At 48.1% G+C, this 25,136-nt stretch overlaps 1 protein-coding gene across 6 annotated transcripts; it reads left to right on the top strand.

Moving 5' to 3' along the window:
- Positions 1-6,368: 6,368 nt before the first annotated feature.
- On the top strand, positions 6,369-24,981 carry LOC144721100 (NXPE family member 2-like). Of its 6 annotated transcripts, XM_078598473.1 has the most exons (9): positions 6,369-6,844; positions 7,551-7,672; positions 7,838-10,353; positions 12,785-12,968; positions 14,559-14,672; positions 15,409-16,109; positions 17,869-17,927; positions 19,595-19,813; positions 21,358-24,981. In XM_078598473.1, the coding sequence occupies exons 4-9, from the start codon at positions 12,855-12,857 to the stop codon at positions 21,888-21,890; spliced, it is 1,740 nt and encodes a 579-aa protein (XP_078454599.1). In that variant the 5' UTR covers positions 6,369-6,844; positions 7,551-7,672; positions 7,838-10,353; positions 12,785-12,854; the 3' UTR covers positions 21,891-24,981. The 6 variants fall into 6 exon arrangements, with proteins under 6 accessions (XP_078454599.1, XP_078454601.1, XP_078454600.1 ...); XM_078598475.1 differs by lacking the exons at positions 6,369-6,844; positions 7,551-7,672 and having other exon boundaries at positions 7,924-8,048; positions 10,294-10,353; XM_078598474.1 differs by lacking the exons at positions 6,369-6,844; positions 7,551-7,672 and having other exon boundaries at positions 7,924-8,795; positions 10,294-10,353.
- Positions 24,982-25,136: the final 155 nt, after the last annotated feature.

The raw sequence follows: 25,136 nt of genomic DNA, 5'->3' as shown, positions 1-25,136 counted from the left end.
TTATTCTTCGTGCTTTCAGAGTCCCTGACCCTCTGCTCACGATCATTAAGGACCTTTATGATGGTGAGCGGGCCCGGGTAAAACTACATGGCCTGGAGTCGGAGCCATTCCCTGTTCACCTTGGGGTGCGACAGGGATGTCATCTGGCTCTCACATTATTTAACATTTTTCGACCACGTAGTTTGTGAAGCCTTCGATGGCTGTACCGGAGGAATTTCCATCTAGTGCAGATATAATGGGAGGCTGATCAATGCCCGGGTACGGCCAAGGGATGGTTCCCTATCTGTATTCCGATGGTCTGGTAATTGCTGCTCACTCAGATGAGGAGTTGGAGGTTCTGCTGCTGAACCTGATGCGTGCCACTAAGAGGTGGGGCCTTACCATCAGCCCCACCAAAACTAAGCACCTGCCTGGGTATTTTGTACCATTGGACACTCCACCCCCACAACTCCTAATTGGTGATATGGGGTAGTTGTGGAGAGAGTGGAGAGTTTCCCATACCTGGGCAGTGTGCTCATGACTGGTCTCACTCCGAATCAGTTGAGCAGCATTATATTTTCATTGGTTGCTTAACAGTGTGGAAGCTACTTGGTCTGTCACTCCGCACGAAGCTTAGGGTCTGCTCGGCCACAGTCATTCCCTTCCTTCTCTACGCTTGCAAAACGTGGACCCCGCGAATGGAACATCTTCGCCGGTTAGAAACATTTAGGCTTGCCTGCCTACGATCCATCCTGGGTTTAAGCAGGATGGATTGTGTGAGGAGCTCACAAATCCTTGAAAGATGTGGACAAAGTACCATCGGTGAGCTCCTCCGGCAGGCAAGGCTGCGTTTGCTGGGTCATGTAGCCCGCATGCCCAGCCACCGCATGCCTAAACAGCTTTTGTTCGGCCAGATCGAGGGGGCTAATCGGGCGCGGCACGGGCTAGAGAAGAGATGGAGTGATGTGGTACAGGAGGACGTGGAGCTGAGTCGGCCTCTGTAGAGGAGGTTCGTGAAGGCAGCTTACTGGGCAGTTGGAGGCAGTCGCCCTCCAACAACGGAGGGCGGAGGAGCGACACTCACAACAACGAGCAGAGCGCCGGGTGGCTAAAGCACAGCAAGTTGGCACAGTAGGGAGCACGGGTGGTGCATCAGCCAGTCATCTCGGTCATCTCGGTCAGTCGACCCGTGGCACCTGGGTCTGCCCCGTGACCTCCTGCCAGCGGGCGTTCGACACTTCACGTGGCCTCAAGGTGCACATGGCCTGGCACAAGCGTCGTGGTGACGTCACCGCCACTTAGTGGCGAATGGCGGTTGTTGTGTCATCGTGTGTGTGTCATCGTGTGTGTGTATAATCTTGTCCGTGTGTGTGTAATCTTGTTGGTGTGTGTGTAATCTTGTTGGTGTGTGTCATCGTGTGTGTGTCATCGTGTGTGTGTGTAATCTTGTCCGTGTGTGTGTGTCTCATCGTGTGTGTATGTCATCGTGTGTGTAATCGTGTGTGTGTAATCTTGTCGGTGTGTGTTGTGCTCGTGGCCAGCTCCGGTTGACAACCGAGGTCTTCGAATCAATGGAGCAGCACTGCGACTTTTTTTTTATCGTCCACGTAACGTTGCGTGGGAGGTGCCTGGCCGATGGAGCTGTGGGTCTTGGCCACCATCATTCCTCTTTACGATTGCAAAATGTGAACTCCTTTGCAGGAACACCTGCGCACATTTGCAACGTTCAGGCTGATCCAGCCAGACTGTATTGTGTGAGGAGCTCGGAGAAGCTTGAAAGGTCTGGACACGGTTCCATCGGTGAGCTCCTCCAGAAGGCGAAGATGCGTGGGCTGGGTCATAGAGCCCGCAGGTCCAGCCACCGCATGCCCAAGCAACTATTTTTGGCTGAATAGAGGGGGCTAACCGGATCAGTATGGGCGCGAAAATGTATGGGCTGCTGTGTTGTTACAGGATGACTTTGTGCTGAGTGAACGTGCCAGCAACTGGTACCAGCGATGCAAAAATCGGCCTCTATAAAGCAGGCTCGTGGAGGACGCTGCTGGGCAGTCGCAGGGAGCCGCATTGCCAGCAGGGTGGGGCAGAGTGGCGATAAGCATCCACAGGGGAGAGGGGCGGGCAGTGCATCTTCCAGTCCTCTCCGTCAACTCATAACACCTGTGGCTGTCCCATGACCTACCAGCGAACCTTTGACACCTTATTTGCCTTAATCTAGTAAAGGAGGCAACTAGGACGAGTATGGCTCTGCAGTAGAGCCAGTAGCTCACACTCGGAAGGTTGCCAGTTTCAAATCCTGGTAGTGGGTTTGTAGTGGTGATACGTGCTGGCAGGGAGGATCGTGAGACAGCGCGTGGTGGGTGGCTACATCACGGTCCGCAGGCGGGTGCCCACATCGCGGTCCGCATAGGCCCCGCCCCTGGAGCGGAGGGCTATGTAAGGCGATGCGCGGGGGCACTCGGGGAGTTGGTAACCGGCGAAGACAGAAGACGGAGGAAGAGATAGGCCCTGGGACCCCTAGCCCCGCTGCCCTTGTAAGGGCCGGGGCTCTGTGAGGCTCAGAGGCGAGGCCTTGGGATTCACAGCCCGACGCCCTTGTAAGGGCCGGGCTGTGTAACTCAGTGGTCGAGACCCGTGGCCTGGCAAGGCGGGTCTGATAGCTCCCCGTGGGTAGAGCGTAGCCGGAGAGCCTGAGTGCAAGGCAGAGTTAGGCACGCGTACCCTACTGGAGAGACTGAGTGCGTGGCCGAGCCGGGCGCGCGTAGCATAGGCGTTATCTCGGTTGTGCCTGTTACTGTGCAACCATTGTGAATAAACGAGTGCTTCCCTGTCAACTCGTCTCCCGCCATTATTGAAGATATTACAGGTTCAATCAACCATCACCCCTTTCCTTTGGGATCAATAAAAAGGGTCCCACTTTGTACAAGCCGACATTGGCTGTCTATGGGTAGACTCACTTCTGCCTAACTGCAGATTGTAATCATGGTTAAACTCACTCTTGTACTCAAAGCTTTCGTGACTGCAGGAATTCATATTCTTTAGGTCTTTCGGTAAAGTCACGTAGATAATTTTAAAATAACAAAAAACTATGACGTTTCGATCGCAACACAAGCGGTCGTCATTACGACATATTTTTTTTGTTATTTTTTTTATTTGTTTTGAACCTATCTGCGTGACTTTACCGAAATACCCAAAGAATATGCGTTTTGTAATCACGCACAAAAGCGGTTCGTGAGAAAAGTCAGCGTTCTCTTGGGTGTGAAGCAATGAATGTCACTTCAAAGTCCGTAGCGAGATGGGGGGGGGGGGTGTCCACAAAGTGTTGGTTCAGAGTGGCGTGGCAAAGTGTCAACAGGTAAATGTAACAGGAATTGACATCGCAAATCTTGACTGAAAGCTTTCATGACTGCAGCAGTTCATATTGTTTTCAAAATGTTTGTTGTTCTACGTGACTTTACCGAAAGACCCAAATAATATAAATTGACATGATAGTCAAACACACCACTCAGTCAAACACACCACTCAGCCTAACACACCACTCAGCCTAACACACCACTCAGTCAAACACACCACTCAGTCTAACACACCACTCAGTCTAACACACCACACCACTCAGTCAAACACACCACACCACTCAGTCAAACACACCACTCGGTCAAACACACCACTCGGTCAAACACACCACTCGGTCAAACACACCACTCGGTCAAACACACCACTCGGTCAAACACACCACTCGGTCAAACACACCACTCGGTCAAACACACCACTCAGTCTAACACACCACTCAGTCAAACACACCACTCAGTCTAACACACCACTCACATAGTCTAACACACCACTCAGTCTAACACACCACTCAGCCTAACACACCACTCAGTCAAACACACCACTCAGTCAAACACACCACTCACGTCTGTGCAGTACTTCACTTGGTCAGGGTTCTCGACCAACGAACCAGTCAGCGCCATCGTCTCACCACGGTTGAAGAAGGCTGGAGCAGACCCTTCTGACACAAACACCTACGTTTGCAATACTATACATAATTCCAGTTTGACATTTGTGTCAAGGAAAATTGAAAAACTGGTTTGTAGTCGGCGTGTGGCTTTCTTTGAAGTCAACAGCCGTATATCAAGCCTGCAATCAGCGGTCCGACGCACTCAAGCGACAAACATCCGTCCTGAAGGTCATCCACGATGCATTCATTGCACGTGGTCGCGGTGAAGTGGCGCTGCTCTGCCCGCTGGACCTGCCGGCTGCGTTCGATTCATCACCACAGCTACCCATGTGCACGTCGGTGTGCCGTTCATCAACATTTAATTCTTGAAAGTCGAACTATTTGGAGTGGTGCAACCTTAGTCCCTCTGCGTCGAGCGTTAGGCGGGGGTTGCTGGTGCAGAGTTTGACCCGCTAGCACGCGGCGACGTAAGCGAGCGCGTGTGACGATAACGTGAAGATTGCGAAAGAGCGTTGAGTGTTGATGCCTGCGAGTGACCGAGATGAGTTTAAGTGGCCACAATTGACATTCACAGCCCACTCCTGACGCCAACTGCACCCCATGATGTATGCATGTGCGTATGTTGAACTTCTCTCGCACCGCATGTGAGCCGACCGTGCGAATCTCCTTGTCCACCGCACGCTGCTCCGCTTGCCACCGCATCTTGATGATTACGCAGCCTGCACCACGTTACCTGTACCACCACTACCTGTACCACGTTACCTGTACCACCGTTACCTGTACCACCTCTACCTGTACCACCACTACCTGTACCACGTTACCTGTACCACCACTACCTGTACCACGTTACCTGTACCACGTTACCTGTACCACCACTACCTGTACCACCTCTACCTCTACCACCACTACCTGTACCACCACTACCTGTACCACATCTACCTGCACCACCACTACCTGCACCACCACTACCTGACCACCACTGCCTGCACCACCTCTACATGCACCACCTCTACCTGTACCACCACTACCTTCACCACCTCTACCTGTACCACCTCTACCTGTACCACGTTACCTGTACCACCTCTACCTGTACCACCTCTACCTGTACCACCACTACCTTCACCACCTCTACCTGCACCACCTCTACCTGCACACCACTACCTGCACCACCACTACCTGCACCACCTCTACCTGCACAACCTCTACCTGCACCACCACTACCTGCACCACCTCTACCTGCACCACCACTACCTGCACCACTTCTACCTGCACCACCTCTACCTGCACCACCTCTACCTGCACCACCTCTACCTGCACCACCACTACCTGCACCACCTCTACCTGCACCACCACTACCTGCACCACCACTACCTGCACCACCTCTACCTGCACCACCACTACCTGCACCACCTCTACCTGCACCACCACTACCTGCACCACCTCTACCTGCACCACCACTACCTGCACCACCACTACCTGCACCACCTCTACCTGCACCACCACTACCTATACCACCTCTACCTGCACCACCACTACCTGCACCACCTCTACCTGCACCACCACTACCTGCACCACCACTACCTGCACCACCACTACCTGTACCACCTCTACCTGCACCACCTCTACCTGTACCACCGCTACCTGTTGCGGGGCAGCTCCCCTCATATCGCCACTAAAAGGTGCGATGTGCTCCTGTCGATGTGTGTGGCGAACCGGTAACCGATATTTAAGCGTGCTTTTTCATGCGATTGCGAGGAGTGCAAACCGATATATTTGAACAGCTTCCTTTATAACTGAGATACGAAGGGAGCTGCCAATTAAATTTGATCTCCGGGCGCGGCAGGTGAAACAATGGTGCGCGTCTCTAAGTCCCCCGCACCTCTGCACACGAAGCGGTCTCAATGGGTATCCACAAGGCAGCTCACGTGTGGTAGGGTGATAAGTGGGTACGCCCAGCTCGTTTATTGTGTCTGGTCAGCATGGAAGAGTAGGCAAAATACCCGCTAGAGCTTCGTCTTGCCGAATGTAGTCGAGGCCCTTTCCAGCAGCAGGGGCGTTAGAAATCAATTGCAGGGCTGCACCTTGACCCTTTGTGTGTGTGTACAGTACGTATGTTGAACTTCTTTCGCGCGGTACGTCGTCAAGGGTGCTAATCGGAGGTGCGGGAAACAATGCGAAATGTACCACGTGGTTTGTACGTGGTGATGGGTTGGGGATGCCTTCATCCAGCAGTGGATGGAGCATGTGCAATAATGATAAAGTAAAAATGTATAAATAAAAGCTAGGAGCAGTATAAATCTTTCAAAAATGCACAACCCAGCAAAGAATCAATATTGACAAAAAATGCACAACCCAGCAAAGAATCAATATTGACACGAGACCCCCATTTGGAGAGCGCGTGCCATCGTGTTCCGTCGTCAATAATGGTGCGCAGAGGTGCGCGTGGGACTTTTGTGAAGAAGATCCATGTCGTATGCTATTATTTAATTCATTTTTTCTTTCTACGTGACTTTACCGAAAGAACCAAAGATTAATTCCTGCAGTCACGAAAGCTCCAAATCAAGTTTGATCCACGATGTTGGCATCCTCCATTGTCCACAGCCAAGGAACGTGTTGGTCGCTACCGCTGTGATCTCGCCCCAGGGGATCATCATCTGACGAACACGGATTTCTGAGGCCACAAATTATCCATAAAGTACGACACAAGCCATAGCGACCGACAGTTTCATGGTAAACAAAGTGTCTGCAAGATTGGGTGATATTGGACTGGAATCTAACCGGCAGGCCGAGCGGGCGGCTCGCTGCCCTGAGCCCGCATTGCTGCTGCGGTGGAGCTGCGCGAAGGGACCTCATCGGGTGATGGGGACTTCCACTGCTCCCCAAGGACACTTGCAATGGTGTCTTCTGTCCGTGAGTACTGGAATTATTGCACTTCCACTCGATTTGCACTTCATAGCAAGAAGGGCCTGGATGGGTTCGATTCATTGGACGAGTACCGATGAAATCCAGATGTATGTTTTATGGATTTATTTTTACCAGCTTTGTGACAGTTGATAAACTATAGATGCATCATGTGTATGTCTATACGTCGACGTTTACATGAGATGTGATGGAACCCATACTTGAGCCCAGGCATGTGCTAAGATAATGTTGAGCCCCCTCAATCTCGAGGCAAGTTACACCGATGCAGTCTGCAGCGCTGGTTAGGCTGCCCATCACACAGCACACGCTGCCATACTCACAGAGGCGGGTCTCCCTTGCCTTCCACGTTTGTATAGAAGCATTTGTGTGGTGTAAAAATTCAACCACTACGATTTTATCGCATTACACATACACACTTCAAGGTTGTACTGGTTCATGGGGCGTGATGGTGCTTGTATAAATATTGTGGTGTGCAGGTGATGACACGTGGACTGAAGTTACTTTAGCACGCAAAAAACCTCTCCATTCGCGGATTTTTAGTTCGCAAAATTAGATAAGTTTCGCGATTGCATACTGCATTAGTAAACGTTGTCAGATTCACTTTCGTGCCTTTGTCAGCAATGCCTCGCGGTTACGGGATGAGAACTTGCACTAAATGTGTTGTGTTTCTTGTATCGCGATCGTGGGGTCTCAGCTGAAGTGAGTGGAGGAAGCTAAAGTCAGAAAAAAAGATGAATTCAACTCAGCAAGTGCCGGTGTCGGATTGCGCCTTCCCCGTGGTGATCGTGCGTCTGCTCATCACCGTAATCACAACAGGTAAATATACAACTTCCAAATGGACAGTACAATTGAATGTTTCATGCTATTCATTCAATATTTTGTTGCACTGTGTTGTGATATATTGGTACTTTTACACAATTTAAGTAAGAACATGGATGTTATGTATGTGTAGAGGGGAGGGTTCATGTTGTGCACGAACAGCAGCTGGTGTCACACGGCGTGGCTTTGGGTGACTGCCTCCGTGGGCGTCACTTTGTGTGGGGGGGGGGGAGGGACCTTTGCTCGAGCGCCGCCGCTGCCACGGGGCTCGGGGCGGATCTCCGCGGTGGCCGCCCGGGCCGCGCCCGGAGTCTCGTGGCAGATTCCGCGGTGCCACGGGGTTGCAGCGGCATCGCGACTGGCGACCGCCGCCGTGAGTACAGGACGAGGGCTCGCGCCCTGCGCCGCGATTTCGCTTCGAATCACTCAGAGGGCGCATCAGCCTCCTGTGCTCGTTACTCTTACAGGGGCTCCGTAGAATGCATTCGTATCTTTATTATCTCTTACACATTTCAAGAAACAGCAACTTTATACTATCCAGAATAAAGTGTTTTTGTTGTTGTCAGATCGCGTAAAGATAAATGTGTTGTTAAACCCAATAAAACTGTTTTATGGATTATATTGGTCGCGAAAGCCTACTAGTGTTAAACGAGCGTGATACTCAATTCGACACGCCTCTGGTTAGCTAAACGTACTGCACCGTATTCTGTTCACAATGTGAATACATGTCGCTCGATGCATCTTAAGAAATAGACGTGTAATTGTGTTAATTACTATTTCGTTCGCATAAGCTAGCATTTGCTCTTGCCACAGGTTTCGTAACGGCATTGATTCAACTCATTGTTGTCCACAGTATTTTTTCTCGAAACTTCGTTTTATAATATCTCTTCCTCCTACCCGTGAAGATGTTGCGTTTGAGTGGCAACGCAGTCGCAGCAAGACTCTAGCACACAGCACAGTCGTTTTCCTCTCAACTGCGATTCTTAAAAATGTTATTGTTAGTTTTAACGTTGTATCAGAAACACTTGGTCCGCGCTCTCCAGGTGTCTGGGTGAAAAGTTGGCTAAAAGTTGTGCCCGATCCTGGCCAGCTGCCGCCTCTAGCGAGCGCAGTCGTCAAGGTGAGTGCTGCAGTGGAGCCGAGCGGGCCGGCAGCACGGGGCCACCGCCTCGCCACGTCTCCGCCACAAATGACAACTATCATCATTTCTATTAGAAAATAACATAAATGTACGAGACTCCCTGGCATAACACGCGACATGCGATCATGAAAAACAGCGCGTAAGTCGAATCGCGCTGTACGGAGACGATGTTCCCCATAGACGTGGACATTATAAGGAGTGCGTTACCTAAGAAAACGAAGTACTATATTCAGTAATTGCTTTATTTTAACCCTGGATTTACAAAATACATATACATTTAACGCTTTATATTATTAACTTTTCAAAAATTACTTAGGATTTTAATCAATAATAATAATACAGAAATTAAGTCTGAGAATATTACTCATTACAAAGATTATTACAAAATGAGATTGCTACGCCCAGCCCGTGGGCATTTGGCACGACCATGGTGCAGTGACATTTGAGTTCACCTGCGAAATATTTGTTATGATTTAGAATTTGTATAATAAAAAACGACGTTATGTTTAGAAAATGCCAAATCTGCTTTGAGCGCGTAACTGTGAAACGCAAATCGTAAGTGTCAAGTATGTTCCTAAAGGGGGAACTGCGTCACTGCGCATTCGCGTCTATGGGGGACGTTACGCGAGGGTCACCTGAACTGGAATTGGAAGAAAAACATCAAATTCTGAAGATGAAATATGGTCATCCCTCCCGCAAGGCATCGAGATATCTTCATTTTAAACCTGCAACGTGGTTGCTAAAAGCGAACAATGTAACTGGTATTGGCCACACATCAAAGTGCTGAAAAGGTACTGTAGCTGCAAATTACTTGTTAAGGCTATACGGGGGATTTTGTCTTTGATTGGATCACGCAGTAGCAGCAGCAACATCGCCGTTACTGTGAAAACTTGGCAAGACCCTCTTTAAAAAGAGTCTCGGGACTCAGCGAGGCTTTCTTCGGTAAAAAAAAAAAATCACGAAAATAAATTAAACTTGTTTGAGCAGCCAGTTGCTTTGACTTGAAAACACAACTGGAGTTTATGTCGAATCAGAGCTAGCTCATGACCAATACTATCGAATCTAATAAAACTTCAAATAAACACACACAACATAAACTCTATATTTAAAAGTACCCAAGTTCACTGCAGCACAACCTGCTGCGTAGATACCACTAAGTAGAGAAATGCTGCTGCATTACTGTTGTGCGTTACTGTTGTGCGTTACTGTTGTGCGTTGTGGCGGCTTGTCTCGAGTGGGGTCTCTTGTGTTTCAATTTGCCACGTCGTGGCAACTTAGCTGAAATAAAGAAGTGACCAAGTCGCTGAAATTAATTATAAATAATCATGCACGAGTGGAGGCATAAAGTTGACTCGAGTGATACCCTGATTTCTAATCTGAGCAACAAATTAAGATTTAACCGGTTTTCAATCATAGCAAGAAGACTGTTTCAGCCCGGTCCTCGATTTGATTTTTTGCTTAAATGTGTGAATTCCAGAACTGAACACAAGGCACAATAAGGGTGCTCCTCAAGCTGGTGTTGGAGAGAAGCAGTAAGGTAGGAACGTCATCTTTCAGGGCCTGTTCCCTCAAATAACGTGATGCATGGCTTCTTTTAAGAATTCCCGATGTACATTTTGTAATCTCCTGACACAATGCTGATTGATGGGAATAGTGGATTGTCATAAGTACGAGACGATTATAAGGCAAATGTATGGAGGGATATGGAGCCACGGAGTAAACTGAATGGAAAAGTTGTGGTTACTGAGTCGCATGCCTTGCTTAACACGCTCGGGACTGTGTTCAGCAACATCCTTGACATGTTTATGGTGTTGCTAACTAGTTATGTATTCATATTCTTTGGGTCTTTTGGTAAAGTCACGTAGATAGAAAAAAATAATAACAATAAAATATGTATGCCTTGCTGTGGAGAATAGTTTGCAGCAGACCATACTTTCCCACCTGATGATGGATGCTTGTGTTGCGCCCGAAACGTCGTGATTTATTTTATTTTATACCTATGTGACTTTACCGAGAGAACCAAAGAGTATGGATTCCTGCAGTTACGAAAGCTTAAAATCAAGATCTATTTTTATCATTTTATTGTCATTATTTTCTCTACCTACGTGACTTTACCGAAAGACCCAACGAGTATGGATTCCTGCAGTCACGAAATCTTGAAGTCAAGATCTAGTTATGCATTATTACAGAGTAACAATGAGTGGTGTTTATGCTCCGAAGGGTGGGAGATACAAATGATATTGTAACAAAGTCAAAGATATCGTTTCTGCTCCAGTGAACAGTGAGGTGGTGCTCGGCTCTGAGCCAGTGGTGGAAATTCCACATTCCTATGGCAACCACTGTTGACTTTGTAAGAATGATGGGCTGAGTCAACCCTAAAGTGGAATTTGAAATTACAAGCTGCACATGTATTTAAGTTATATCATTTAGTATTTGACAATCTCACAAACACAGCCCAATGTAACTTCACTGCTGGATTAAGACTTCTCACACCTTTCACATATAAAACATATACGTATTTTAGTCCATCAGTTTATTGGATTTCCAGACCAATATCAAGCAGCATTTGTTGAAAATGCAAACTTGGGTCCAGTTTTGAATTTTTCTTAAACAAATGCTGCTGTGTTACCGGATGTGATTAGTAAGAGCACTCCATCCAAACTCTGGGGCACCGTTCAATGCAACACAAACTCATTATGCCTTGCCGTGGAGAATTGTGAGTAAACCAAAATATGAGCAGAATTCCACTTTTAAATAATTCGATTGAAAACTCATTTCTTTTGAACTGCTTTTTGTGTCTAGTTTGTTGTCCTCCTGCACATATGATCATCAGGGTTTGCTCTTGTTGTATGTCAGGTTATGAAAAATTGATAAAAATAATAAAAATTAAATGAAGATTTAAAAAATGCGTAAGTCTAGGAAATATGCTCATTTATGTAAATATGCGCATGAATTAAGCTAATCAGGGAGCTGATCTTATTAGTTCATGCGAATGTTTGCGATTATGCTAATGTGGGCAGTTATGATAATTAGGCTTAGCTTCGTTGTCCAGGATCGTATTTATCAATCGAGATACTGCAATTATTCTTGCTTAAACATTAATTGATTATATCTTAGTGTGTTTATGTTATGTTAGGTCTCCAAAGTCATATCTCAACGCAGGATACAGTTCTTATAAATAAGATTGCTATGCATGAACTTAGGAAAGAAACACTCAAACACTTCTGTTTTAAGCAATTTTAATTCTAAACAAAAACATGACACTCTAATATGCGAACTCTCATGCTTGGAATTATCCACGGTACCATCGGGGATTACATTGTTTCACTTTAGCAACCGCACATATAATTAATTCCACCGCGTAACGCGAGCTTAGACGGTGATGGAGAGTCTTTAAAACAGGCATGCGATGATAGTCATACGAAAGGCAATAAAAGCAAAATATTATACCCCAAGGGCGAAAGTATACGTCAATAGATTCATCGGCAAGATTATATATTTAACGAAATGTCTTGGAACAATGGTGTGCGACGGCGTGCGTGCCCTCTTATGGGAGATTCTTGTCTCTGGCTAAGTTTTAATTAATTAGTGGGCAATGTTCTATGACAAAGAAACAGGTTTAACACGATATTCTCTCTCTGTGAGCGTGTAGACTCGTGACGAAGGTTTCATAAGTTTACTTCGTCTCGATGAATCTATTTGTAATTTATGCGATTAGAAAAAAAACAAAAAACGACTAATGTACTTATAAAACAACGTATTCTTATCACTCGATGAGCCGCGATGCCTTCACTGCCAGCTGATGGTTCCTGCACTTTTATAATTAGTCTTCTTTGATCAATTCTTCGCATACAGCAGACGCCGAGGTTGGGCATTCCTTGCATCAAAATGTAGTTTGTTACCTGTGGAGCTTTGAGTGTGAGGGTGGGCGTCATACAAACGGCTTTGTTGCTCCCTGTCTCGCTCAGGGCGCCGTCGGCAGCTGTTTGTCCGCTGCTGGATGACGAGTCGGCGCGACGCTCGCCGTCGTGGTGCGCGATGATCCCGTCGTCAGATAGCGTTCGTTGCTTGATCGACGTTGGGCGCTTTCCGCTATTTCACGCGGATGATGCTGGAATTCTCGTCAGCTTATCTCGAACTGCAGTGGCTCTTGTGAGTCGGTGCCCAGAGCAGAATGATTTCGAGCGATACTTCTTCTGATGGCGCTTCTTCTGTGTCGGTGGTGATGATTGTCCGGCGCTGTTGCTGGCGCTCACTCACAAAGTTTGTGAATTGTATTCGCACACCTCTTAAACAACTGTCAAAGCTTAGTACAATACCACTTTTCGCAATCCTTGACTTTGCGAGCGAACACATCAGGGTAAATGTAGCGTACAACTTTCAGCGATACTCTTGTCGACTCATGTCGAACCCCGCACTCAACCACGCATCGTCACTTCTCTCTGCGAGACATGACACCCATGGTATGACGGTGCCTGCTCCCTTGCGACGGCACCGCAAGCCTGAGCAAGGCTGAAGCAAGACTGACGATTTGTGAGTCGTGTTCGTACTTAGAATTGTATATTCCCTCCCCTCTCTCTGTTCACAAAAGCCCAACTTTGCTTTAATATCGCTTGCTGTGGGGAGGGGGAGTGGTATGTGTGTCCGTGGTGGGTGTTACTCTTTGTCTCACACAAGCTTTCAAGTTTCTGTTTGGAAGTTAAAATGAAACTCACTTTACCTCTTATAGTTTAGATTGTAAGTGATTCAAGGTATGTTATAGCCGGGTTCACAGTATTTCCATCGAGGTTTGATTTTTATGGGGAGATGTTCTTTGCTTGTGTGCAAATCTTGCTATCCATGCTGCGGGAAGACAAAGGCGGTTGGGAGGCTCTTTTCCTATGGAGTACATTACATAATTAATAAATGAGGAGTAATGATCCACTGATGTAGATTGTAGCCTGCTTTTTAATTGGAGCGAGTGCGAGGTGTACTTACGTCGGTCGCTAAGTTTTGGAATTGTTATTATTTAGCTAAACTAGCCCACAAAACCCGGATGTTCGCTTTTCGCCACCCTGCTTGTGGGTGCAGCTTTTGAAGCCCGTGTGACAACGCCCCTTCTTCCTCTCCTTTGTACGGGGGGGGGGGGTCCTTTAAGTATATTTTATGGTTCATCTCCTACCCTCTGGCCTCGAGTGTGAAAGGCAGCTGTGGTGAGGGTGGGTACTACAACCTTTGTTTGCGCTCCAAGTGACCCCGCGATTAAAAAATATATATATTTTTTTGGCAGAATTATTCTTAATATGAATTTTGGAAAAAGGGTCACATATACAACACTCTTTACGGAGCGAAAGAAGTTCAACATACATGTGTAGGGAACGAAATAGAGATACGTTCAAGATGTACACATTAGAACAGGTTGTAATAATTAAGAGCAGGTGGCCGAAGGTGTGACATGCGGAGGAGAGGAGAGCACCGTCGAATTAATGGCGGGGAGAGAAAGATGGAAAAGGGGAGCGAGGCCGCCAGTCGGGGCGCTGGCCTGGGGCGAAGTGGACAGAGAGGGGAGCGGAGTGGTGAGGCCACGCTGGTGCTGAACCCATCGCAGAGCTGTGGACATCTACGCCTACGCAAATAAAGACTTACCCTCATCTTCATGGACGTCTCTAAGGAGCTTCTTTACACATGCATAGAGTACACGATATGTTTCATTTTATTACCATGTCATCAATCCTGCTAACAGAACGTGTTATCTGCACACAGGTTGAACGCCTGGACAGATCTGCAAGTGCAATGAAGCTGAAAAGAAACGTAGCGACACTGCTTTTAGGACTGCTGCTGTTGCTGCTGTCCGTCGGGTTCACCATATACCATGAGGTCCGTGTTTATTCGAGAATTTATCACATGCGTATATTTGGGGTTTTTAAATATATCAACAAACTGACATAAAATAGATATAGGTTAGATACTATAGACGTGCTCTATGGCATGCTATTTATTGCTATGTGTGATATTTTGGGTTGGACGCTGCCGCTGCTGCTGTGAATGAGCAGCGAGGGGATGATCATGATCATTCTGATGGCTGCGATCCAGACGGCGGGGGATGTCATGGAGAATGACGCCCGGCAGCGGGCTGCCCATGGGTGTAGAGAGGAGGAGGAGGTCACGAGTCGTGGGGAGTTGCCCCGTGAGCTGTGGTTCGGGGTCGGGGAGGGAGAGGCGCTGATCTCGCCGCTCTGGGCCTGTTGGCGATGGGGAAGCCGTTGGAGGGAGCGGAGGGCGGCAGGGATGGTTCTAGAATGCACTTGTGGACATTTTGGTCGAATGCTCTTATCAGCCTGGATGACTCCAGCATTATAATGATGTTGCATGTTAGTTTACTTACACGCAGCAACTAGCACGTATTCTGCGCTGTCGTGGTGGATTTGTGGCTAATGGCATCGTTTTAATTTCATTAAAATAACTCTGCGAGTCCATATTTTGGTTGTTTTGTTCTTATGCACTAAACAGGCCCGACTGTTCACTACCGCACTCAGAATACTGTACCTCGATTATACTGGAGATGTTTTGGCAGAAACGTTTTTCTTTAAGTGTCTCCATGATCACTTTCCAGGAAGTTATTGAGAGGATCGAGGCATTCACCATGGTGCAACGGAGCCGCGTGACACTCAATGCCTCTGCCACCGAGAGGGCGCCGGGTTCCGCGGAAGCAACAAGTGCAGCGACGACGGCGGCGGCGGAAAAAATCACGGATTTCTCCTTCGTGACAGCCGCAAACAACAGCGTTGTCGCTGTTGTAAATCCCCAAGCGATGTACAGCATCGGGAGCACACTGAACGTGGTGGTGCAGATGCACGATGCCGCCAACAGAAGGAAGCGCTCCGGGGGCGACTTCATCCTGGCCAGGATGTACAACGAGCGGCTGCGCGCCGCCTCTCCGGGCGAGGTGGCGGACCACGGGGACGGCTCCTACGGCGTGGCCCTGCGCCTGCTGTGGGCCGGGGACAGCAAGCTGAGCCTCATGCTCGTGCACCCCGCTGAGGCGGTCGCGGTGCTGGACAGGGTCAGGGAGACAATCCCCAACAAAATCGTCTTCCTGGGCACGTTCGTCTCCGGCAAAGTGAAGAAAGTCACCAACTGCAACGTCCACCTCAGCACGGACAAAGAGGTGTGCGATTTGACCGACCCGGCAACCGGAGAGCCGTGGAGTTGTGAAAAGCCGGCGAATATGTCTTGCTCTGCGCTGCAGAATTTTAGGTCTTACAACAGACAAAGAAGTTACGTCTCGAAGCAAGAAGAGGCACTCTTTGCAAGGTATAACGCGAGTGAAAACAACGAGCCACTTTCCAGACGACAAGTGTGCGCAGCTGCAGAGCAGCAGGAGGTCATTGTGACCCTGGCTTGGCAATCGTTTTGCAGCATTACTCTTCTGATTGTCTACTGCTCTAATTAGCAGTATTTATTTAAATTAGGATGAAATATAAATAAAATAGCTTGTTTTGTGGAAGGGAGGATGCGAGACATTGATGATCGGGCCAATTGTGCTGAACGTGAGTGAACGAGTGCGGCAGAGACGGCGCTGCTGCATCCAACGCTTCGATGTTTTATTGAAGTCATTTGCCTGGACCACCCCTTGGGAGGGCATGTCTCTGACATGCGTGCACGGTCAATTTGTTAATTCAGTGGATCACAAATGATTAAAAAAACATTCCAGTAAAGTAACCAAAACGTGAAAGAAACTAAACATCAGATAAGTTGTTTGGTCTAACTATAAATATGTTTATGTTTAGCATGGAGTACGGTATCGGTTTTACATTTCACATAGCTTACCTGGGAGCTGATTTTTCTAAAATATGAAGTGGTTAGGCTTAATCACATATGGCTGTAGAAAGTAAGGATATGGAGAGAGTAACAGATTTGGTGTATTTTTACGTAGAATAACGTACACAATGTAATGTATATAAGACACACGATTGAGTAAATATTTGATAGACTCGTGTTAAGAGATGGACGATCGAGTAGGAGCAATGTCTGTTACTTCTGTCCAGGTCAGGGCTGTATTTTAACAAAGCAACCTTGAAACTAAACTTCTGTCGTCTGAATGTAGTTGCACGAGTCGGACAAAAGTACTTTGTCGCAGTTTAGGATAAGCAGTACGTTTAGGACAATATGTACGTTCAGAATAGAATGGAACGGAAAACATTGTGAATTCATATTCTTGGTTCTTTCGGTAAAGTCAGGTAGAAGGGAAACAATAAAATAATAAAAATATAAAACAATAAAATTCTCACGACGTTTCGACTGTAACACAAGCAATCATCATCAACTGTTGCTTGTGTTGCAGTCGAAACGTTGTGAGGTGAGAATTTTATTGTTTTATATTTTTATTATTTTATTGTTTCCCTTCTACGTGACTTTACCGAAACAACCAAGAATATGTATCCCTGCAGTCACGAAAGCTCTAAATCAAAATTGCGAATTAAATCGGAGAGACGCTTTTGGAAGGTGGGACGCATTGTGCAGAGTGGATGAGTGCAGTCACGTGGGCAATGGGCGTTCAAATGTTAGCGAGTGGAAGACCGAGAGCCAGATGATGCCGATTAACTAAACAATGTATTTTATTTGACCAGGTAAGGTTTACTGAGCTACATAGCTCTTTTTCAGAAGCGACCTGGCCACAAATGAGAGCTCAACCACGGGGAGAACATGCAAACTTCAAAGATACAGGTGTTAGGGTCGGGATGGAACCCACGCCCTCCTGTATGCGGGCTAGGTAGTTAACAACTCCTCGCCACTGTGGTAAAGCAGACAGCGGAGGTTGTGTCGACTGCATTCTGAGTGTACAGATGCGTAATTGCATCAATGCGTGGGACCATATGCAGGCTTATGTGAGCTGTGTTCCAATAGAATATCCAGGGTTTAACATTGACCACAAGTATTCTCTGGTACCACACAATGCGAAATCGTCATGTATAGTTTACAAAATTTGAAAGCTATACTTGTAAAAAAAATTCCATTGTGAGCATATTAAATACTTGAGTAATTATTAACAACCTTTTTATTTTTATTACAGGGGTCGACTATATGTGCCATTAAATGTAAATTACACAGTGACAACTCACCCGCCGAACAGTGAGTGCTTTCTCAAACATATTTCCAATGTCGTTTGCGATGCTGCCACCGCGGTGTAGCGGCCATCGCACTGGACTCGCAATTCAGACGTAGCCGGTTCGACCTCCCGGTGCGGCAGTTAAAACGGTGGCAAGTTTCTTAAATCCCCCGCGCCACTCTCCACCAGCGGTGTGAATGGGTTCACCACAGCCGGCCTTATCGGCAGGTCTCATCTGGCGGGGACTAGACATCTTGCCCGCATGGAAAATGAGGACAAATACGCTCCAGAGGGCCTCGAAGAGCTCCCGCGTGGAGTCCCTTCTGCCAGCGAGCGGTTGCACGCCTGCACCTTCGCCACTTTCTCGGTCGTGTAAAAAGGCAGTGATCACCAACTCTAATGGCTGTGTGGAATATATCGACGGTATTGTCTTACTGAGATAGTTCATCATTGGGCCCACAATTTCCACCGTTTTTCATGTCCAAAATAATTGGATCGCATAGTATTATGGGTAATATAGTATTGTATAAACAATGAAAAAATGGCAGAGATAAGTAAAGTACTCTAGTGATAAATCAAATATAACAAGACAGACTTTATGCGTGATTCAATTATATAACGTACTACGCGGAGCCCTGGGGGTATGTGGCAATGTTCCAGGCGGTACATGACGTAATTTATGAATGTGTTCAATTATATCATACATGAGTCATTGGTGAATGATCATGTATGAACCTGCCAATATAAAATAACGAGGATAAAATGTAAATCCATACAGTAACCTAGAAAGATATGAGACCTTTATAAACTCATTGATCATAAACAATGCGGTTTCCAAGAGTGCAGAGCGTCCATTCATTGTTTTTATTCGCTTGCAGTTACGAGCTAGTTGGGGATACCTCACAAAACGAACAATTGGTTCAAATATTAATTTTGATTTGAAGCTTTCGTGACTGCAGGAATCCATACTCTTTGCTTCTTTCGGTAAAGTCACGTAGGTTTTAATTTTTCTACCTTCGTGACTTTACCGAAAGAATCAAAGAGTATAAAATAATGATGTTCATTATTCTTGCATTTCATTTGGTGGGTCAGCCAAGGGCGTACTCTGTTGAAACTAAATTCAACAGTGGGTACAGTAGCAAAGAAAGGTTGACTCACTGCTGTCGATCAGTATCACCCATGATCAATCCACTGCTGGATGAAGGCCTCCCCAAATGACTACCACTTCTCGATCGTGTGATGGAACAGTTCATCCAGCACCTGCACAATAACCGATGTCGTTGTTCCATTGGTGGCCATCCCCTCGAGTTCCATCCCCTCGCTGCCACGCCACCATTCTTGCCCATCGTCCATTATCCTTTCTCATTCTCCTCGCCGTAATGCGGCCTTCCCAAGTACTCTCATTTATCTTCATAGTCTGGATGATGTCATTAATCTGCGTACGTTCTAATTCCTGTGCTCCTCTTTCTTTCTCTCCATGTAATTTCAAGCGTGCTGCTCTCCATGCGACTTTGTGCTCTTTTCAGTATTTGTTCTGTACGGTAGTATGCAACGACTAAAACCATTATTTTTTACGCAAGTTACTATTATTCATGATCAAGTGAACATTGCGTGCATACACAGTATTATATTCACTCGTCTGATTTTCACCATGATTGATATTTGACGTTTTCATTCTGATGAACTCCAGACACGGCAGAACAGAAGTTGCCGCCCTGCACAGCGGGACTGGGTAACCCCAGCCCCAGCGGATTCTTCTGGAACGGTGCATGGAACTCGAGCTACTGTGCCATGCGGCGCTTTGACACTCCACAACAAGTGACCGAGTGCCTGAAGGAGAAGCATATCTACTTCCTCGGCGACTCCACCATCCGCCAGTGGTGGGAATACCTCGTTAGTTTCACCAAAGGTCAGCAGCACGACACGGTTCTTGGGAATTTTTTGTTTTCACGTTCATAATCTTGGTTATATTTGTCGAGTGACTTCCATCAAGGCGCTTGACATAGCTTACAAGTCGCGGACAAAAACGATGCACCCAAGATCACATTCCATGTGTAGTGATGCACTTCACGGACACTAGAATGGGAGGCACTGTTTATTGAGGCCCTCACAGGCACAGGGAATAACTACACTTGGTCAGGACAGCAACAGGCTGCCTGACCAACAACGCTGAAGATGACGACCATGACTCGCGTAGCTCCACAGGGTTCCACTCCAACAGCAACCCCGAGTTCTCCATGGGGTCCCCCTTTTATCCCCCAGCGCAGTCTTGCTTCCCTCTCGGCCACGCCCCCCTTCCAGAACCTACCAGAAGGTCTCGGGCTTCCTCTCACGTACCCCCTCTGTCACCTTATCCCCGCATCCTCTTCCTCCCGCCCATTCCCTCCCCTGCTGGCCGACCGGGCTGCGACAGCAGCAGGTCCCCCTTTTTTCCAGAAACCCGCGCTACCCTCCGTAGGGATCCATTCCATGTCACTGCACATGTAACGTCCTATTACAATCCCACGGAAAGATGTTATCTCAGCGGTGGCACTATGGCTCGCATACTGCGCTTTTAAGGGATCCTGGCCACCTGAGTTAGATTCCCAGCCGCTGCTCACATTTGAGGTGATATCTTACCCAGTCCTGGGTGACCCCTCCACCCACCCAGCCACCCTCATCATTCTACACTGGCACTGAGGTCAAACAGCCCCGATGACCAACATGGCATGAGGAAGCTTCCATTCCTTTACATATACAGTATCTGTAAGTGATCTGCAACTAATAATAGTACACGTGGCAATTGCACTTGGCATGTGTACGACACGGATCATTTAAAGTAAAGGACTGTAGAATATGCTGGCCCTGACGTAATGAAATACGAGAAGTGCCACCAAGGTGGGCAAATTGCCCCATTGACCCAATACCGACCTGCATGCATACCTGTTAGCAGCAATGCGCACAGTATTTCACGATGGAATTAATTTCAAGCAACCTTCACGTTGCAGCCATGTTCATTATCATTTACACTTGAATCATGTCATTTCCCGTTTATCTTTTGTCTAGCAAACTTACACCTTAAACACATGCGAATAGGCAGATACATGTGCAAAGATGACTGGAAAAGACTTATGAAAAAATGGCATGTTCAGTAAAACATCCTCTTACAATTTCTTGTGAAGCTGTAGATTGGAGATTATTCTCAGATGTATTTCTCTTCCTCCATCATCTTTCCTGCATAAGCCATCATATAGGTTTGTGCAATATTTAATTATTTATAAAATATTTATTGGGCTGTTTACTTTCTCTCCTCATGCGTTTATATTCTTAAAATAAATTTTGCAGTTTTAAAACATCGTATTATATCTTACAAAATCTAACGTTGTGAATGTGTACCATGCTATGTGTAAACAATCTGAGACACGGTGTGTTCTTTTTTACAACTGGCGCTTACTCGCTTTTTCTGCTTTTCAGGTTTCAAATATTTTGACGTTCACAAACATGGCAAACAGCAGCCAAAAATCGCTTTTGATGATAAAAATAAAATTATCCTGCAGTGGAACTGCCACGGATACCCATTCATAACACAGTCTCTAACCTTCTCGAGAGACGTGCAATACATCGCGAAGCAGCTGGACGACATAACTGGAGGCAAGAACACCGTAATCGGACTGTCTCTTGGAGCCCACTTCACAGCTTTCCCCCTGGCGGTGTTCGAGAGAAGGATGAGGAACATCGCTGCCTCAGTGGAGAAGCTGCTGAGCCAGAGTCCAGACACTAAAGTCATCGTGAAGCTGGCCAACACGAGAGATGTTGGCACCGTGCAGTTATTTAATAACTGGAACACGTACAGGCTTGTACAAATTACACGCGATGTGTTCAAACATCTAAATGTGGCATTTGTCGACGCGTGGGAAATGACGGCTGTTGTCAACTCCCTCAGCATACACCCCACGACAGCCATTGTAAAAGAACAGTTGAATGTGTTCTTATCATTTGTTTGTTAGTTTTTACGTGGCTCGCTTAAGTCATACCACTATTCAACTGAACTATTACACGTTTGAACATCTGCGGGCATTGTACGTTTTTGCTCACTTATGGATTGACGCTCTTCTCCAAACGAGGCAGTGTTCTAATAAGTGTAGCGACATGAATGGTCGTGTCACTGCAGTGTAGCGACATGAATGGGAGTGTCACTGCAGTGCAGCGACAGTACCGAGGGAAGAGGGGTACCTGCACGCAGGGTGCTGTTCTACGGCACCACTGGGTGTCCTGTGTTGGGGCTGCTGGCCCCCGATCCCCCCCCCCTTCCTGCTCTTCTTCTTCTCTCGCTGCTGCCGTTTCCCCCCTGCGAAACATAACTCCTGGCTGGCCCTGGACCACCTCGGGTCATTCACCCCCACTCTCCACGTGCATCCCCTCCAACATTAGTGGTAGACTCCCTTGGCACACCACGGCCCTCACACGCACCGCCACTCAAACGCGGCGTCTCCGCTCTCACGACCGCGCGCACCAATCACACGCGCGGGATGGGAGGTCAGGGGTCAAGGGGCAGTGACGTCGCTCGTACACGGGCGGCTGCCGTGGGCGGGTAATAGCGCTCGTTTAAAGGGCCGCGGGGGTGTCCGTGGCGGGTGTCCACGGGGGCGGTGGGTGTCCGCCCGCACGCAGCACGGGAGTGCGCAGCCACCGGACGAAGCGTGCACCCGCGGAAGCACCGGCCACACTCGTGACGGCGAGCGCGCACACACACACACCCCACCACGCACTTTCCTCGCGCTCGTAGAAATCACACGAGGCTCTTTATCGATCGCTTACTATTTATTTCCGGCGCGTCTGCGAGATACTCTCACCCGGGTCAGCCTGGGTCAGCAGGGCAGGTCTAGGTTAGCCCCGGCCGTCTAAACCCGATTTCCCTCGCCTCCTTGAAATTAGCCTCCTTCCGATTTCACTCTAAATTCCCACTCTCCCTCACGTACTCACGGTTCACCTCGGTTGTGTGGGGAGCCGCGGAGGGGTGAGGTTGCACGGAGCCCTCGTGGGCCCTGACTAGGTGACCACCCCGATCTCCACTCGAGCAGAAGAGAGCCTCTTTCACTCTCCGTGCCCCTTTTATTGTCTTCTACATCAAAGATAATTCGGCGCCGACCCGCCGGCCAATCAGGTCGCTGGGATTTCCCGCCGCGGGTCGTTGCTTTTCAGCTACGTCCGTGCCCCGGTTTGCTGCCGAGCGCCCGACCAATCAGAGGGACGGCCCCGTTTTCCCGCCGTTCGTGGCTCCGCCCCCCTGCTTGCCGACCCGTGGGTGTGTCGTGTTTCCTATCCGTGGTGGCTGCGTAGCCTCGTCGTGATCGTGCATTTCCACGTTAATTCACGGCGCCGCAGTGTAATTCAGCCTGGGGAAAGCCTCAGTCAATTCCCTGGCCTCAGGGAAAACCGTGGAGAATATCCCCCCCTACGAAGGGGGGGGGGGGGGGGCTCCTGGGTGAAAACCTGTGGGCCAGGCGACTTCCCCGCGAGGCTCTATGTGTGTGTGTTTGGGCGGGGGGTTGGTGAGGGGGTCGTAGGTGGGGCGCCCGCAGAGCGGCTTCGCGGCTGCGGCATCACAACTGCATCAGGGGCTCACGAGAGGGCAGGGTCCAGGTGTCACGGAGGTCGGGTCAGGGCATGAAATCCTGCGTGAACCCGCGAAAGCACGTGACCGGACGAGGGGGCACGTGGTGTGGACCGAGAGCCTCCACGAAGGATCTAGAAGGGGGCGTGGCCAGGGGCGGAGCCCAGTGACGCCGCAGCCTTTATAAGCCCAGTCCCGACAGGGAGCGGGGCTGTTCGACCCGGGCATGAAGCCGCCTGCTTCGATCCTCGCACACGAGGGCCAGGCAGCGCGTTAGCTTTCCTGGTCCAACCACATCGTGGTTAGGAGCGGTGGCCACCACCCTATGTAGTTAACCCATAATGTACAAAGTTAACCCGTGATGTACAAAGTTAGCCTCGGAGCATTGCGCCTTTATCTGTTATGTTAGCCGGTTCGAGTTTTGTTAGTAAATAAACGTGTTGCCTCCAAGACTCGGTGTGCGCCTATTTAGAACCCACTGCACAAGGATTATATTTTATAGTTTGGTATGGACCCAGTTCGTCTGCTGCGTGGATTAAAGTTTGTCTCTCAAAGACTTGCACTCACTTCAACAGCCATTCCGTGTCGTTAACATGTTGTGTAGCCCTCGCTCTCCCCATAATACCCTTCTCGAGAATGCGCGTGTGTGGTGAACATACGTCTTCATGAGTGTGTGGGTGTATGTTGAATGCAGGTGCACACATGCAAGCGCATGTGAGAAAATGTCGACAAATATGTGCGTGTCATTTGCTGTGTGATGTTAGGGGTCTTATATCTAAGAAAACAGTCGGTAAAAGAGGAAAACCCCGTGTATAGACTGCACCCCTGGAACCCCCTTCCACTCCTCCCGTTCCCCCGACTCAGGTGAGACATAGGGGGTCCCATTGACCTCACCCCCATCCCTCATGTCCTGCGGGTGGCAATGTAATATCTGAGAGTTTTGTCGGCACGGCCGGCCTCATTCTGTGTTGGAGACCGCCGGACTGGTGTCCCGGATGATTGTGAAACCAGCAGACCTGTGTGAAGGAGAGATTGGGGAGTGGGTGACTCGGGCAGTTTACCATTGACTGATGAGCAGGTGAATCATTACATGTGTAGTGGTTTAACAACGCGCCAAGGGGGGAAATTGCACACACGTGCGTGTGGGGTATAGTGGGGGCATATCTAGGCACGCAGCTGGCCGGAGGAATGTGGCTGGAATGTGCTGCGTTAGTGAAAATAAAGTGACGACAGAAAAGCAAGAAGTTGTCCGTGTAAAAGTACAGCACTACACATGTAACAACCCTGCATCATCCTCCGACTGTGCCCGCTCCTTGACCTCGCATTCATGAAATTCACGACTTTCTGGAAGGGACAAACTCCCCCCCTTGAAGATAAAACATAACTATGTACCCATATCACTGACATTCCCTTTTCTAAATAAACTGGTTTTATGAAACCATCACGTCAAATGGTGTCTGTATTTTAATAAAAATTCAAAGTTCTGCCTGTGTGGTATAGTCACTTATTGTTTAAAAGTGAAGTTACCCGAATATAATTATTGTAGATTCAAATACTGCAACGCAACGAGTAAAAAATGACTAAAACATTTCAACTTTACATGACCCACCAGAGGTGGTACCTTTAAAGGAAATTTAAA

The sequence above is a fragment of the Lampetra planeri genome, chromosome 10 (assembly GCF_965212315.1).
Source record: "Lampetra planeri chromosome 10, kcLamPlan1.2.h2, whole genome shotgun sequence".
Classification (NCBI taxonomy): Eukaryota; Metazoa; Chordata; class Hyperoartia; order Petromyzontiformes; family Petromyzontidae; genus Lampetra; species Lampetra planeri.
Note: the sequence above shows the minus strand (reverse complement) of the source record. Positions and strands in the feature narration are given on the sequence as shown.